This window comes from Brassica oleracea, chromosome C9 (genome assembly GCF_000695525.1).
Source record: "Brassica oleracea var. oleracea cultivar TO1000 chromosome C9, BOL, whole genome shotgun sequence".
NCBI lineage: Eukaryota > Viridiplantae > Streptophyta > Magnoliopsida > Brassicales > Brassicaceae > Brassica > Brassica oleracea.
Window position 1 is genome coordinate 36,402,298 of NC_027756.1, and position 15,047 is coordinate 36,417,344.

The following is a 15,047-nucleotide window of genomic DNA, read 5'->3' on the forward strand; positions in this document are numbered from 1 at the left end:
TATATCAAGAATATTCTTTTTAGGAGAGAAAATAGAAAAATACATCGAAGACAATTCATCTCTATTATGAAATTCCTCTATTTTAGAGAAAAAAATAGAGGAATAGATTGGAGATGGTCTAAGGCACGGCCGACGTAAATGATAGACATTGAGATTTCAGGTCTAAGGCACGGCCGACGTAAATGATCGACATTGAGATTTCAGCTTTTTTGATTCTTACTATTCTAATGTTTCAATATAATTTGAATATTCCCTTTGTTTTATAATATAATGGTTTAAAAGTATTTTTTGTTTCACTATATAAACTTTTTTTATATTTCAATGTAACTTTATATTTATTGGATATTGTGTGGCCAATTAAATTATGTAAATTACGGTGTAATTGATTAAATTTATATATTAAATTACAGTTTTCTAAAATAATAACTTTTAAATATTACAGATTTTAGTTAAAATTGATTACATTTTGAAATAGATAGAATAATCTATAAACTAACTCTATATTGATATGAGGACAAAATTGTAAAGTGGTCTCACCTTGAATTTCTCTCATTCTGTGCATTCCTAATTGGAAGGAAATAATAAACATCTAATATTATGTTACTCTCAGTAGGACAACATAGAAGAGTTTTCATGCATTCTAATATTATAATATATCACTATATTAGTGGCTAAATCAGTTTTCTCTAGCACAAATACACACTTCATTCTTGGAGTTTAAGCTTTTCTTTCCGATGATATTAGTAGTTTGATCCAAAAAAAGAAACGGTCGAACTGTACATTGTAATTGGAGAAAGAAAACAAACAAAAATCAACCAAAGACTTTTAAGATATATGAAACAAAAATTGGAAATAGCAATTCTCTGCAATTAAAGAATAAGACAATAAAATTGTAAAAATACAAAATAAAACAAAAAAATATAAACAGAAAGAAAGATTTAGTAAAATAAAATCATAATATAATTCCATAATTGATAGAGCTCAGTTACACTAAAAAGTCTAAATTTACAACATATACAGTTTTATTTACATCTTTAAACCTATTATCTAATTAAAATGATTCTAAAAAAAGTGTCAGCTGAAGAGTTAGAAAATATACAATAAAATATAATACATAACGTTAAAAATACATTATTACTGATCACTAAAAAATCATGTTAGTAGTAATAAAAATGAAATGACAACACATTTATTAAAACCATAGAACGGCACGCAACAAGGTGTTATTAAATATACAAACTACAAATTAAATATGCTCAACGCAAACACAGATAAAAATGAGACATCATATTTGGATATATTTAAATAAATAATTTTAAATATATTATATTCTTGATAATTTTAAAATTACGTAAAAAGAAACTAAATTATTAAAAATTAATATACAAATAAAACTAAAACAATATTTTGTAACGTCAAAATTATAAATGAGTAAAAAATATATTATGTTAATAAAATAGATTTTAGATTTTAAAGACTTCTAATTCATGTAATATTACAAAATTCAAAATTTGTTTATTGCAATTAATATTTTACCATTATATATATTAAAATAATATTCTAGATCGATATTCAATTGTCAGTTTTCAACTATTACACGTAAAAAAATATTATTAAGTACGTTTTTTTTTTGAATTTTTTTGAAAATGGAATTTTATATTTTAAATAGGTTATTGGAGTACTTTTTCTTTTCATGAATTTATTCGAGATGAGATTCCGATCTTTTAAACTAAGATAATTTATGTTCTATACATAATTATATATTTTTTACATAACTCTAACATCTCGTACTTGATTCTTCATATTTTATTAGTTAAATGTGTTACATATAATAGAAATACTTACTTCCAACTAAAAATGTATAAAAACTCCAATTTAAAAATTATTTATATATAATTTAATATACAAAAATTCACATACAAATAAAAATGATAAATGTAACAAATTTAAATATATTATCTGCGCGTAGCGCGGAGAAATGATCTAGTTTATAAATAAAAATATAAAATAAACATAAATAATGATAACGGTAAAATAGCAAAAAAAAAAAAGATTATCGTTTTTGAATTATAAATTTATAATTTTTGAAATATTTAGATCCTTGTATTAAAATCACTATAGCAACAAACACTAAAAATGAATAAAGAACCGCAAAGCGAATCATGAAAAGTTGCACAACCCTTGTAACAAGTATGAAAGGCTAATTTTTTTGATTAAGAATTAAATATGGTAGCCTATAGTCGATGACAAAGCATTAACAATTTTTTTTTTTGACACAATAATATTATGTTGTAAAAGCTGTATGTTTTCATCAATGTATTTATTTAAGTGCTTAATAGAACAGTAAATAATTATATATATATATATATATATATATAATGATCATATAGATTAATATATGATCTTAATTTGTTTTTCCAAAATGATATAGATATATTTAAAATATATTTTATTGAAAATAATATCTCATATTTAATTATATATATTAAGCTATATTTTAAATTGGAACTGTTATTATTTTCAAAATTAAAAATTAAAATTATGTTAATTGTAAATTTATATTAAAATTTTAAAATTTTATGAATTTGATTTTTGAATAAAACACAATCTTTTGATATTATAAAATATGATTAATTAATTATATAAAATTATTTCAAAATATTATAGTACTATAAAGCAAAGAGAAAAAGACAAAAATAGTACTAAATCAAGTTTTTGTTCCCAAACTAGCACTCAAGGTCAAAAGTCACAAAAATAGCACTTAATGTTTTATCAAAAGTCACAAACTTAGGGTTTAGAGTTAAAGGGTGGGGTTTAGGATTTAGGGTTTAGGGTTTAGGGTTTAGAGTTTAAGGTTTAGGATTTAGAGTTTAGGGTTTAGGGTTTAGAGTTGAGAAATGAGGTTTTGGGGATAAGATTTCAAATTTTGAAAAATAAAAAAATTAAAATTTTCAAAGGATAAACTTAGAAACAAGGGGGCATTGGAAGTGTAGATGTTGATGAGACTTTAATCCAAAGCTACACAGGACACACTGCAATGGAATAACCATGCCCCAGGAGGCCAATCTATCTCTAGTTGGGAGTCTCGAGAGAGCAGCCATCCTTGTAACAAAGGAGCATCTAGGGACACCCTCTTTGAACCAGACCAGTTTGTGCCAAGGAACAATATCAACTGACTCCCTTACCGAGTGCCATGTTGCCTTTGAGGAGAATTTAGGAACAAAATTACCAGCACCATTACGCCATAAGAACCTATCAGAACCGCGGTCAGGCGTAGGTAGAGACATGGTAGTGAGAACAATCTGTAGCGTTTCAGCCACATCAGAACGAGCATGAGGCAGGGTCCAATCACCATTCCGAGCTGCTTGACAAACATGAGATTCAAGTCCCAACCGAAGAGAACGGGGACCAGTCTGTCCAAATGCCTGAATTAAAAGCCCTAAATCGGTCCAATAATCATGCCAGAAATTTGCTGACTTCCCATCACCAATACTGCATCTTAGGAATTCAGAGACAGTGTCTTTTCATTTAAGCATACTCCTTACAGTAGGAAAAAAGCGCTGATAATCAGTTGTGGTCAGTAACACTTCCTTCTGAAGACATTTGAATGCAGCCAGGCCACCCATAAGGACCCTGAGAAAGAGAAGTAATTCCACACCCGTTTTAGGTCGAAGACCTTATGATATTCCTCCATCCTTCTCAGCCCGAGACCTCCTTCAAGCTTAGGTTTGCAGATATTTACCCAACTAACTCTTGCCCCAACAGCAGATGTAGTGCTATTTTTCCAGAGAAAGGTGAGCACAATGAGTCAATTTTTTCATAAAATCTCTTTGGCAGAGCAAAGACCGAGCTCCAGAAGTTGACCATGCCATGTATGACAGAGGCTACAAGGGTGACTTTTCCTGCAAATGAAAGGGTCTTAACCGTCCAACAATTAATCCTCTCCAGAAAAGGCTGCAGGGTAGCGTAGCTTATCCTACTCGGGTTAAGAGACAGACCCAAGTACCTAGTAGGAAAACTTCCAATTCGAAATCTAGATATATCAGCAATAACTGATGCTTCAATCTCAGAAAAACCCCCAAAGAAGATCTCTGATTTTGCTACATTCATATCCAGACCCGTCCACTCTTTAAATGTTGTCAAGACCTTTTTAATGCTAGTAATGGAATGCCTAGAGCCATCTAAAAACACCAACAGATCGTCTGCAAATAAGAGATGAGTAACTCTTGGCTCTTGACAGCTTGGATGTAATCTAAGGCCGCCTGCCTCCACAGCCTGATCTAGTAATTTAGATAGCGCTTCCATCGCCATAATGAACAAATAAGGTGAGATAAAATCGCCCTGACGAGGCCTCTTCATGCCCAGGAAGAATCCAGCTAACTCTCCATTGATGGCCACTGAAAAGCGAGGGGAAGTAATGCATTCCCGAATCCAAGTGACAAACAAAGGTGGTAAATCCTGTGCATCAAGCAGTTTAATTATAAAGTCCCAAGAAATGGTATCGAACGCCTTTTTTATGTCCACCTTAAGCATACATCTTCTTGGGCATGAGGAAGATCTATAGTTCCTTATCAGGTCAGACGCGAGGAGACCATTCTCTCCTAAACTTTGACCCTTTAGGAAAGCAGCCTGATTTCTACTAATGCTCGACTGAAGAATCGACTTTAGGCGGTTCACTATAATCTTTGTGATGACTTTATAAACCAGATTACAACAGCTAATCAGCCTAAAATCCCCAAGCCTACACGCAGCGCTAGTTTTTGGAATGAGTACGATGGTTGTTGTGTTCAGGTCTTTTAATAAGCGCCCATTCCGAAAGAACTCAGCGACTGCAACTATTATGTCCTCCCCAACAGTGTCCCATGACGCCCTCAGAAACTCTACTGAGTACACATCCGGACCAGGGCTCTTGCTCAGAGGCATTGCAAATATTGTTCCCTTGATCTCTGCTGAAAGAACCTCCCTTTTCAGATACGCTCTCGACAACTCCGAACATCTGAAGAGAAGCAAATCTTTCAAGGACTCTACACTGGAAGGAGACAATGGCATATCAGTTTCCCCTAAGATACCCTGAAAATATGTAACAAAGTGCGCCTTGATGTCAGCAGTTGATCCCAGGAAGTTATCGTTTTCATCCTTCAGAAAATGAATATGGTTTCTAGAATTCCTCTGTGTGCCAGTGTTGTGATAGAAGGAAGTATTTCGGTCTCCCACAACAGCCCATCTTACTCGAGATCAATGTCTGAAGAATTTCTGCTCAGCATTTAGGAGAAGGTTTAGCTTGTCTCTCTCCATGTACTCTTTTCCCGCAAGGGCCGAGTTTGGTTGAGTAAGAAGCTGACGTTGCAAACCCACTACCTTAGCAGATTGCCCCTTCACCCTTTCACTAATACCACTGAAGTGCCGCTTGTTGATTCCTCTTAGATCTTTTTTAAGCATTTTCATCGTCCTGACCAGTTTGAATTGGGCAGAGCCTGTGATTGATCCCGGGTTCCAGGCAGCAGTAACAGCAGAGTTGTAGTCAGGGTGATCGATGATATGGTGATAGAACTTAAAAGGCTTCCTGCTTTGTCGCCTCAATGATGGAACCTTGACTATGCACGGCGAATGATCAGATTGCCCCGGCTCGAGTAAATCTGCATATGAATCACGAAAATGATCTGCCCAAATTTGGTTTACGAGAGTGTGATCAATTCTCTTGGAGATTGGGTCCTGGTCATTATTATTCGACCACGTGAAAGGTGTTCCTTTTGCTTGAGCCTCAAACAATCCCGCATCTTGCAAAGCCTCATTAGCCTCCTGCATACCACTTGAATCAACCACATGAGACGGATAACCCGAATGGTGAGCCAAGCGTAAAATCTTATTAAAGTCTCCAAGGACGGTCCAAGTAGAATTCTGCAACGCTGGGGTATCACTTATCTCAACTAGTTCATTCCACAACGCCTGCCTCTCTCCAACAACGTTGAACCCGTACACAAACGTGACAGTAAGATTTATGTTCTCCGACAAAATGTGAACTCCATATGTAACAGCTTGCTCTGTAGCCTTGTAGATAAATACAGAGACCGAAGGGTCCCAAACAACAATTATCTGACCAGAACTGTGATGCCCGTAGTTCCCAAAAGACTTCCAAACTACCAGTATAGCATCATTTATTCTGGCTGCATTACTACTATGGATATGCGTTTCCAAAAACGCTTCAAAAAGAGGTTTATGGATGTTAATCCAGTCTTTGACCATTGTGTGGCGTCGTACTCCATTCAGCCCTCTTACATTTCACGCAAAAAACATCGACATATGATTTTATTGAGATGATTTGGCCATGCGGCCGCTCTTCCTGCGATTAACCAAAAAGAAAGGGTCTTCAGCATCCTTCTTGCTATGCTGATTATCTCCAAAACCCATCAGAAACTGCTCCTTCTCAGGGTGTGTTTCTATATGAGGTTCTCCATGAACAACATCATGATCTTCTGCAAGATTATGGCTGCAACCTTCCTTTCCTAGAGCGGGATGATCAGCAGACTTACTTACGGGTGACGAATCACCTGGCAGTACTTCCTTAAGACTCGCAGGAGGTATGGGATCCTCACTGGCTTCGCCTGATACTTCGCCTTCTTCAGCTCTGATGGCATAGCACGATGAGTTACTGTTTTAGAGGAAAGCTTTGATCTGGTAGGTCTTGATTTCTTCCTGGTTTTATTACCCGCAGGTACATGACTCTTAGACCTTCTCTTATCTGAAGGAATACCCAACTGAGATCTGCACTTTTATTGCGAATGGCCATACTTTCTGTCAGCTCGCACTTCAATGGTAGCCAAGGATAGCTTACTGCAATCTCTGTCTCCTTGCCGTTAGAAAACCCAGAGATAACCTTGCGTGGGAGAGGTTTTGTAAGATCGACTTTAACATAAAGTTTTGCGACTTTAAAGTGTTCTATCAAAAGTTCAATATAAAAACGTTGAGAAAAGAGTATTATGAAGAGCATTTGCATATTCTAATTATTTTTATAATTATTGATTGAATAGTAATAAGAAAAAATTACTCAGAATAACTATACTTTTTTTGTTAATTACTAATCTAACTCTACATCATCAACACATGTTAGTATAGGTGGCTAAAGACCAAATAACCTTAATTGTTCTTCTTTATTACAATATTACCATTTCTAATATATTTCATTAATAAATTTTAAAACAGAAATAGAATGAGCGGTTCCAAAAATTCAGCTAGCCAATATTAAAACATATTTGCATTGCCTCTGTTTTGAGCTGTTCTAAAAATCCAGTGAATTGCCTCTGCTTTTTAATATCTATAGGCGGTGTGTTTTGGGGTAATGTCAACAAAAGCTTCTTTGGAAACATGTAGCTCAATTTCAGGTCGTAAATCTGTTCATTAACCTTGTACTCTTTGATCACCATATGAACAAAATCATCATAACTTGTTTTGTCGTCTATGGCTATAGCGTTACTCCTCTTCCTTTGTCAACACCAAATAACCATTTGTTTTTACCAAATATCCAATGACCACAAACAATTTTTATTTGTGCCATGAGAGAAGAAGGAAGAAAATAACGTCAATCTGAAAGCGCCATTAATGTCGAGCAAGGTAATCACGTGTAAGAGTAATTTTTGGATTAGGGATTTTCTCTTTGTTTGGTTTAAATTAAGTTGGATTTGGTTTAATTAAATAAATTTGGTTTACATGCTTTTGATTCAACTTATGGTTGGTTTGAAACATTTTGGTTTAAATCAAGAAAAATAAATAAATCAAATCAAAATTAAATCTGTTAAAAATAAATAAATTTGCGGCTAAATAAAAAATAAATCTATCAAATCCTACGTAAATCTGTTCAAATTAAGTAAATCTATGGCCAAATAAATTAAATATGTCAATTTTTAATAAATTTGTGGCCAAACGTAACATATTTGTTTTAAAAAGCCTGCAGAAATCTTATTAAGTCTATGGTTTTTAAATAAATTTGTGGCTAAAGAATAATATATTTAAGTCTGTGACTACATAAAACATATACAAAATAAGTCTGTAGGTGGCAAAATTGTAAATATTCTGAAAATTCAGTAATGTCATTTTCGTAATTATTATTTTTTGTTAACAAAGGAAATAGAGGTAAATTAAGTATGAAAAACAAACTAGTAATAAAATAAAATTAGAGTTAAACTAGTAATTAATTGATAAATAAGGGTTAAACTAGTTTTTTTCCTAATAATAATAATCATATTACTTTGCAAATATGTAGCCAATCAAAGTCTATGTAAGGCTTAAAAATATGAACATTCATTTTTGGTATAAAATAAATACTCATTTTTATAAAAAATTGGTATAAAATTTAACATTTACACTGGAAAAAAAAAATGAATACTCATTTTCAGTTTGGCATGCACGATGCACGCACACGCACACGCACGGCTTTAGATTTGTACTTGTAAAAGTCGTAACTGTGAAATAAGAAGAGTAATGTGGAGCCCTCCTCGATCGAAATCTCTTGCGGAGCTTCGCTTTTTCCTTCTATTTTTCATGAGAATTCGCACGTTGCCGGGGTCGTCCATGCAAGCGATTGCGTCACTTTTTTTGGTATTTTTTATTTGTCGGCGACTAGAATTGTTAACAATTTGGTGTTTAACGAATTACCAAAAATAATTAACAGGAATTTCAAGACCTCATATTCCAAGGCATTTATTGTCTTAGCCTTTAAAAGGTAGCTTCCAGGTCCAGCTAAGTTTCTTAAAGACAGCTTATTTATTCGTATTATTAGTTAATCAACTTTATAATACGATATACTTTCGAGAACGAAAAATTAAACAGATTAAAAGTACTTACTCCTTTCAACGAAACTATACTTGCATTCTAAAAATATGTTTTTCAAACATGAAACAGGAAATAGAATTTGGACGGAATATCCATGTAACCTAGTAAACCCTTTCTTATAACCAAAAATATGTAATTAGATCTACAAATAGTTTAAAGGGCAAATCTCCAAAATAGCACATTTCTAAGTTTATATCACAAAAATAGCACTCAAAAACTAAAATGACCAAAATAGGACATTTCTAAGTTTATCCTTTGAAAATTTTAATTTTTTTATTTTTCAAAATTTGAAATCTTATCCCCGAAACCTCATTTCTCAACTCTAAACTCTAAACCCTAAACTCTAAACTCTAAACCCTAAACTCTAAACTCTAAACCCTAAACTCTAAACTCTAAACCCTAAACTCTAAACTCTAAACCCTAAACTCTAAACTCTAAACCCTAAACTCTAAACTCTAAACCCTAAACTCTAAACTCTAAACCCTAAACTCTAAACTCTAAACCCTAAACTCTAAACTCCAAACCCTAAACTCTAAACCCTAAACCTTAAACCCTAAACTCTAAACCCTAAACCCTAAACCCTAAATCCTAAACCCTAAATCCTAAACCCCATCCTTTAACTCTAAACCCTAAGTTTGTGACTTTTGATAAAACATTAAGTGCTATTTTTGTGAATTTTGACCTTGAGTACTAGTTTGGGAACAAAAACTTGATTTAATGCTATTTTTGTCTTTTTCTCTAGTTTAAAATGGAACCAGAAAAAGGAGGTAGGTCCCATAAGAGTATCTTACCATGTGAGGCTGAGGAAGGTTGTTTTCGGGTATCTGTCAGAATCTTCTTCGCCTTGCTTTTCCTCCTTTTCTTGTCAACATTTATTATTTATTTTCGTTTGGTCGGCTCGATAACACAAATCTACGTACTTAGCACAACTAACCATGACTGCACATGAAGTCAACCAGTTGTGACCTGAAAACAGCTTTTGTTTTCTACTTCCAAAAAAATAAAAATAATAGTAATTCGATTTTCTAATATCCAAATTCGTACTCACCTTAGCAAACATCTATCTCTTTCTATCAGTAACGCTCTGCCGCTGAATGATTGATTGATTTTCTGGGACTTACTGCAGTCGACAAATCTCACCACAGGATTTTCAAAATTTACTTGGTTTCGATCGCTTATTACTTAATCACTCCGAGGAAGCTCGACGGGTCTTTTAAAAGTTGTGATTCTAAACTTGTAGAATCGAAGGAATGTGATCTTGTTTTTTGGTTAGTTTCCCAAAGTTTCAATTTTTCGAAAGTTGCTTTGTTGCAAAAAAAAATCCAATGGGAGAAGGAGAAGAAAACGAAGCAGAATCAAATGAGAGATCCTTGGCTTTATCTCCCACTTGGTCTGTTGCTCTAGTCTTGACTGTCTTCGTCCTTGTTTCTTTGATCGTTGAGCGCTCCATCTATCGTCTTAGCACTGTGAGTACCCTCCATTCATATGTCTCATCATCTTCAACCTTTTCTCTAAATCGCTTGTTTTTATTTCTGGTGATAGTGGTTGAGGAAGACAAAGAGGAAACCTTTATTTGCTGCTTTGGAGAAGATGAAAGAAGGTTATTTTTTTTTTGTTCAACCAAAAATGAAACCTTTTTGTGTTTGTTTTCCTAATATATATTTTTGTTTCTTTTTTTTTCTTTTGCAGAGTTGATGCTGCTTGGCTTCATATCACTCCTTCTTACAGCTACATCTAGCACTATAGCCAACATCTGTGTCCCGTCAAGTTTCTACAACGTCAGATTCGTTCCTTGTACACGTTCTGAGATTAAGGAGGAACTTGAGAACGAATCATCTGTCCAGAGGAATCTGTTAACCAAATCCTTCTTTTTCAGCATCTTTAGGAGAAGAAAGCTGGAGGAAGGCATTCACCGTGCCACTTGCAGCGAGGTAAACTTTTAAATGGTTTAAAAATCTTTAGAACTTAGCATTTAGAGAATCTTCTGTTTATTTCTTAGGGACAATATTTCATTGTCGCAGGGGCATGAGCCGTTTGTTTCATACGAAGGCTTAGAACAGTTACATCGCTTCATCTTTATAATGGCGGTTACACATGTTACTTACAGCTGCTTGACCATGCTCCTGGCCATCGTCAAGGTTGTATCTTCTCTTCTGAATTTCTAGCTTCTCTAAAAAATTAAGCAACTCAGTGTGTTTGATCTTGGAAGAATCTATGTTTTTAACATGTTTGATTGGTATGCTTTTCTTATCCAGATTCATAGTTGGAGGATCTGGGAAGATGTAGCTCGCATGGATCGACATGATTGCTTAACTGGTGAGCACCAAAAGATTCTTCAGTCTGCTCTCTTGTACAGTTAGAATGCTGTTACCGTATTTGACAGTGACATTATTATAACGATGTTCACAAGTTTCTTTAGCATTACGCTTTGTTTGCTTCCTCGTTCATGTGGGTTTAATGCTTTGATTATTCAGTGCTCATGTCTTTGATAATTTCTTTTTGCTTTCTTGAGACAGCGGTGACAAGGGAAAAAGTATTACGAAGGCAGACAAACTTTGTTCAGTATCATACATCTGCTCCTCTGGCCAAGAACAGATTGCTTATATGGGTGGTATGAGGACAACTTTGGATATGCATTTCTTTATTTTCTTAGTCACTGTTTGGAATAAACCAGAATAATTTGTGTTCATCAAGCTAAGCTGATAGTTTTTGAAATTCAAGCAGTATACATTTGGTTTTGTCTGAATTATCGGTTCATATAGACTGAGATGTCTTCGGTTTGTATGCTTGCAGACATGTTTCTTCAGGCAATTCGGACATTCTGTTGTTCGTGCTGACTACCTTACTCTCCGGAAAGGATTCATTGTGGTGGGTGATACTTATGCTATGTTAATATTTGCTCTTTTCACTCTCGTTGTCAATCATGTATGAGTGACAACAATGTTACAACTATATAAAATTAATTGGTGCTGTTTCTCCTTTTTATTTCTCTGATGAGCAGAATCACCACCTCACATTAAAGTACGATTTTCATAGCTACATGATTCGCTCTATGGAGGAAGAATTCCAAAGGATCGTTGGTCTAAGGTGAGCTACCTTATCTTCTAGAAACATTGTGTGATATATCCAACTTAAGCTTTATATATATCAAGTTCTACTATTTAACTATGCCAGATTTGTCTATCGCAAATTACATTGTGTTAATTATTTACTGAATAATTTTGCCTCAATGATCTTCTACAGTGGGCCGCTTTGGGGGTTCGTAGTTGCTTTCATGCTCTTCAACATTAAAGGTTTTGAGTAAATCAAATTAAAAGACAGATGATCATTTTCTTTTGTTTCCTTTTAGTCCAATAGTGAAAAATCTTTCATATTATAGGATTTAGTTTTAAACCTGATTCTGCTTCTTGATACTGCAGGATCAAATCTCTATTTCTGGATAGCAATCATACCTGTCACTGTAAGAACTTCATTTTCATTTAATTTCAGAACATGGCAGCTTTAGTAAAATTTCAACTCCATTTTTTGTTTTCCAGCTTGTACTTCTGGTTGGTACCAAGCTGCAACAGGTAATAGCAACTTTGGCATTGGAGAATGCTGGCTTAACAGAATATCCTTCCGGAGTTAAGCTGAGACCTAGAGATGAACTCTTTTGGTTCAATAAACCAGAACTACTCTTGTCCCTTATCCACTTCATTCTATTCCAGGTCTGCAATATCTTTCCTTAACATCCCGAGGTCCCATGTTAAGAGTCTTGATAAAAGTTGCAGCTAATTGCTTTGCATTCTCCAACAGAATTCTTTTGAACTGGCTTCATTCTTCTGGTTCTGGGTATGGCAAATGAACCATATATTGAATTGATCTTTTGTAAGCTTTTTTTTTTTGAACTTACAATTCATTTTTTCTTTATTTTTTTCTTTATTTTTTTCTTCAGTGGCAGTTTGGTTACAACTCTTGCTTCCTAAAGAATCATCTCCTTGTTTACTTCCGACTTACTTTAGGGTAATGAAACCATTTTTTTCTCCTCAACTCATCCTGTAGACTGTTGCGCATATGAATTAAAGTAATATTGAGTTTCTCTTTGTAGGTTTGCTGGACAGTTTCTATGCAGCTACAGCACACTGCCACTATATGCATTGGTCGCTCAGGTAATAGAGTTAAAATCCATCCAAGATTTCTGACTTTTGATTGTTCCCTAATGGATTGTTTAATCTATTTGACTCCTAGATGGGAACGAACTATAAAGCGGCTCTGATACCTCAGAGGATAAGAGACACGATTAAAGGTTGGGGAAAAGCGACTAGAAAGAAAAGAAGACATGGTTATTACGGAGATGATTCCACTGTTAGAACAGAAACAAGCACGGTTGCATCTCTTGAAGAATATGACCATCAAGTGCTTGATGTTGTTGAAACTTATCCACAACAACAAGGACAGAAAGGTGTTGAGCTTGAGTTACAGCCAGTCCAACCTCGTAATGCTTCTGCTTCTGTACCTAATGAATCTTCAAGTAGAGTTGGAACGCCTCTTCTTCGATCTTGTGTCTCTATTTCTTCAGCAACGACCCCAGAGATAAGAACAGATCCTATGGAGCCACTCTCGAGATCATCTTCATTGCCAGTGAGAAGAGAATGATATATATATATATATATAGGAATATAAGTTTTCAGTGTTGTCAAACTAGAGAATAAAATCTATATTATTCTTATTATTCTTAAACATAAGGAGCCTTTTATATATAGGGAATTACACCGTCGTAGAATAATGGAAAAATTAAAGAAATGAATTACAAATATGGAAAGAGTACAAATCATAATCTAATAAGTAAAATGCAAGATGTCGATTCTCTCTCTCTCTCTCTCTCTCTCTCTCTCTCCTCACGGTCGACTCTCTCTCTCTAGCATTGGTCTGGTTATGAACCGGACCGGTTATGGACATCCACAATATGATTTATCACACTCTCCCTTGGATGCCATAACCATACATGGATTATAATACGCTTTAGATGTTACCTCATTAAAACCTTACCAGAAAAACCCAATGGGACAAAACCATGGTGAAGGAAAAAAAGTACAACACGTATTACTCCCCCTGTTCTAAACAACTCGCGGCTGGCCTCATGAACAGCCAAGATCTCCGAATGGTTTGAAGATGTGGCCGCGATCGTCTGCTTCATGGAACGCCATGATATGGCCGTTCCATCATGTGTGAAAACATAGCCTGTCTGTGATCGAGCATTGTGTGGATCCGAAAAATAACCTGCATCAGCAAAATCAACTAAACCTTCTTTGTTTTGGTTAGTATAAAATAAACTCAAGTCTTTCGTTCCTTGCAGGTAACGAAGAACATGTTTAATCCTATTCCAGTGCCTTTGGGTTGGACAAGAGCTTAATCTAGACAATAGATTCACGGCAAAACATATCTGGTCGTGTGACTAGCCAGATACATCAAAGCTCATATGGAACTGAGATATGACACTTCGGGACCAAGGACATCTTTATCGTCTATCTTAGGACGGAACGGATCAATGTCCAGGCCGAGGGACCTCACGACCATAGGGCTAGATAATGGGTGAGACTCGGCCATGTTGAATCTCTTGAGTACTTTTCTGTATATGTCATTTGATGCACAAGGATTCCATCTCTTATGTACTCAAGCTGTAATCCCAAACAAAACTTTCTTTTCTTTCAAGATCTTTAATCTCGAATTCTTTCTTAAGATATTCAACTGTTTGGGAAATCTCTCCAGAGGTTCCTAGGATATTTAAATCATCAACATACACTGCTATAATCACAAAGCTCTGACCAAATTTCTTTATAAAGATACAAGGGCTGATCGGATCATTCTTGTATCCTTCTCTCTCTAGGTACTCACTTAACCTATTGTACCACATTCGACCTGATTGTTTCAATCCATAAAGTGACTTATTCAACTTTGTACAGTGTTGTTCTCGAGTACTTGATTTGTTTTTCAACTCTATACCCTCTGGTACTTTCATATAAATCTCATTATCCAGTGGCCCATATAAGTATGCAGTTACAACATCCATTAACCTCAAGTCTAATTTCTCTCTTATAGCTAGACTTATCAGGAATCTAAAAGTAGTAGCATCCACCACAGCGGAGTATGTCTCCTCATAATCGATTCCTGGTCTCTGTGAGAATCCTTGTGCAACAAGCCGTGCTTTATATCTCACGACCTTGCCGTGTTCATTTCTTTTC

At 34.8% G+C, this 15,047-nt stretch overlaps 2 protein-coding genes across 2 annotated transcripts; one reads left to right on the forward strand and one right to left on the reverse strand.

Annotated features, from left to right (window-relative positions):
* Positions 1-2,951: 2,951 nt before the first annotated feature.
* On the reverse strand, positions 2,952-6,243 carry LOC106314900. The gene is made up of 4 exons (XM_013752703.1): positions 5,359-6,243; positions 3,743-5,070; positions 3,546-3,633; positions 2,952-3,425 (listed from the first exon to the last, which is right to left on the reverse strand). Exons 1-4 carry the CDS (start codon positions 6,241-6,243, stop codon positions 2,952-2,954), a joined length of 2,775 nt encoding a protein of 924 aa, XP_013608157.1.
* Positions 6,244-9,746: 3,503 nt separating this feature from the next.
* LOC106313674 (MLO-like protein 11) lies at positions 9,747-13,547 on the forward strand. Its single transcript, XM_013751558.1, has 15 exons — positions 9,747-10,292; positions 10,369-10,426; positions 10,516-10,757; positions 10,848-10,964; positions 11,082-11,142; positions 11,343-11,437; positions 11,620-11,694; positions 11,828-11,913; positions 12,070-12,119; positions 12,246-12,286; positions 12,363-12,533; positions 12,622-12,657; positions 12,761-12,828; positions 12,914-12,974; positions 13,054-13,547. The coding sequence occupies exons 1-15, from the start codon at positions 10,152-10,154 to the stop codon at positions 13,459-13,461; spliced, it is 1,710 nt and encodes a 569-aa protein (XP_013607012.1). The 5' UTR covers positions 9,747-10,151; the 3' UTR covers positions 13,462-13,547.
* The last annotated feature ends 1,500 nt before the right edge of the window (positions 13,548-15,047 follow it).

Bases quoted from the DNA above. Each gene is read 5' to 3' on its own strand.
- LOC106314900 (XM_013752703.1), bottom strand. From the start codon at position 6,243: ATGGTCAAAGACTGGATTAACATCCATAAACCTCTTTTTGAAGCGTTT. The intron at 5,071-5,358 runs GTAGTGGGTTTG...ACATATTTTCAG, and splicing joins TGAAGGGGCAATCTGCTAAG to GGTATCTTAGGGGAAACTGA. The intron at 3,634-3,742 runs GTAAATATCTGC...TCTCTTTCTCAG, and splicing joins TTGGGGCAAGAGTTAGTTGG to GGTCCTTATGGGTGGCCTGG.
- LOC106313674 (XM_013751558.1), top strand. From the start codon at position 10,152: ATGGGAGAAGGAGAAGAAAACGAAGCAGAATCAAATGAGAGATCCTTG. The intron at 11,438-11,619 runs GTATGAGGACAA...GTATGCTTGCAG, and splicing joins ACAGATTGCTTATATGGGTG to ACATGTTTCTTCAGGCAATT. The intron at 11,914-12,069 runs GTGAGCTACCTT...GATCTTCTACAG, and splicing joins CAAAGGATCGTTGGTCTAAG to TGGGCCGCTTTGGGGGTTCG.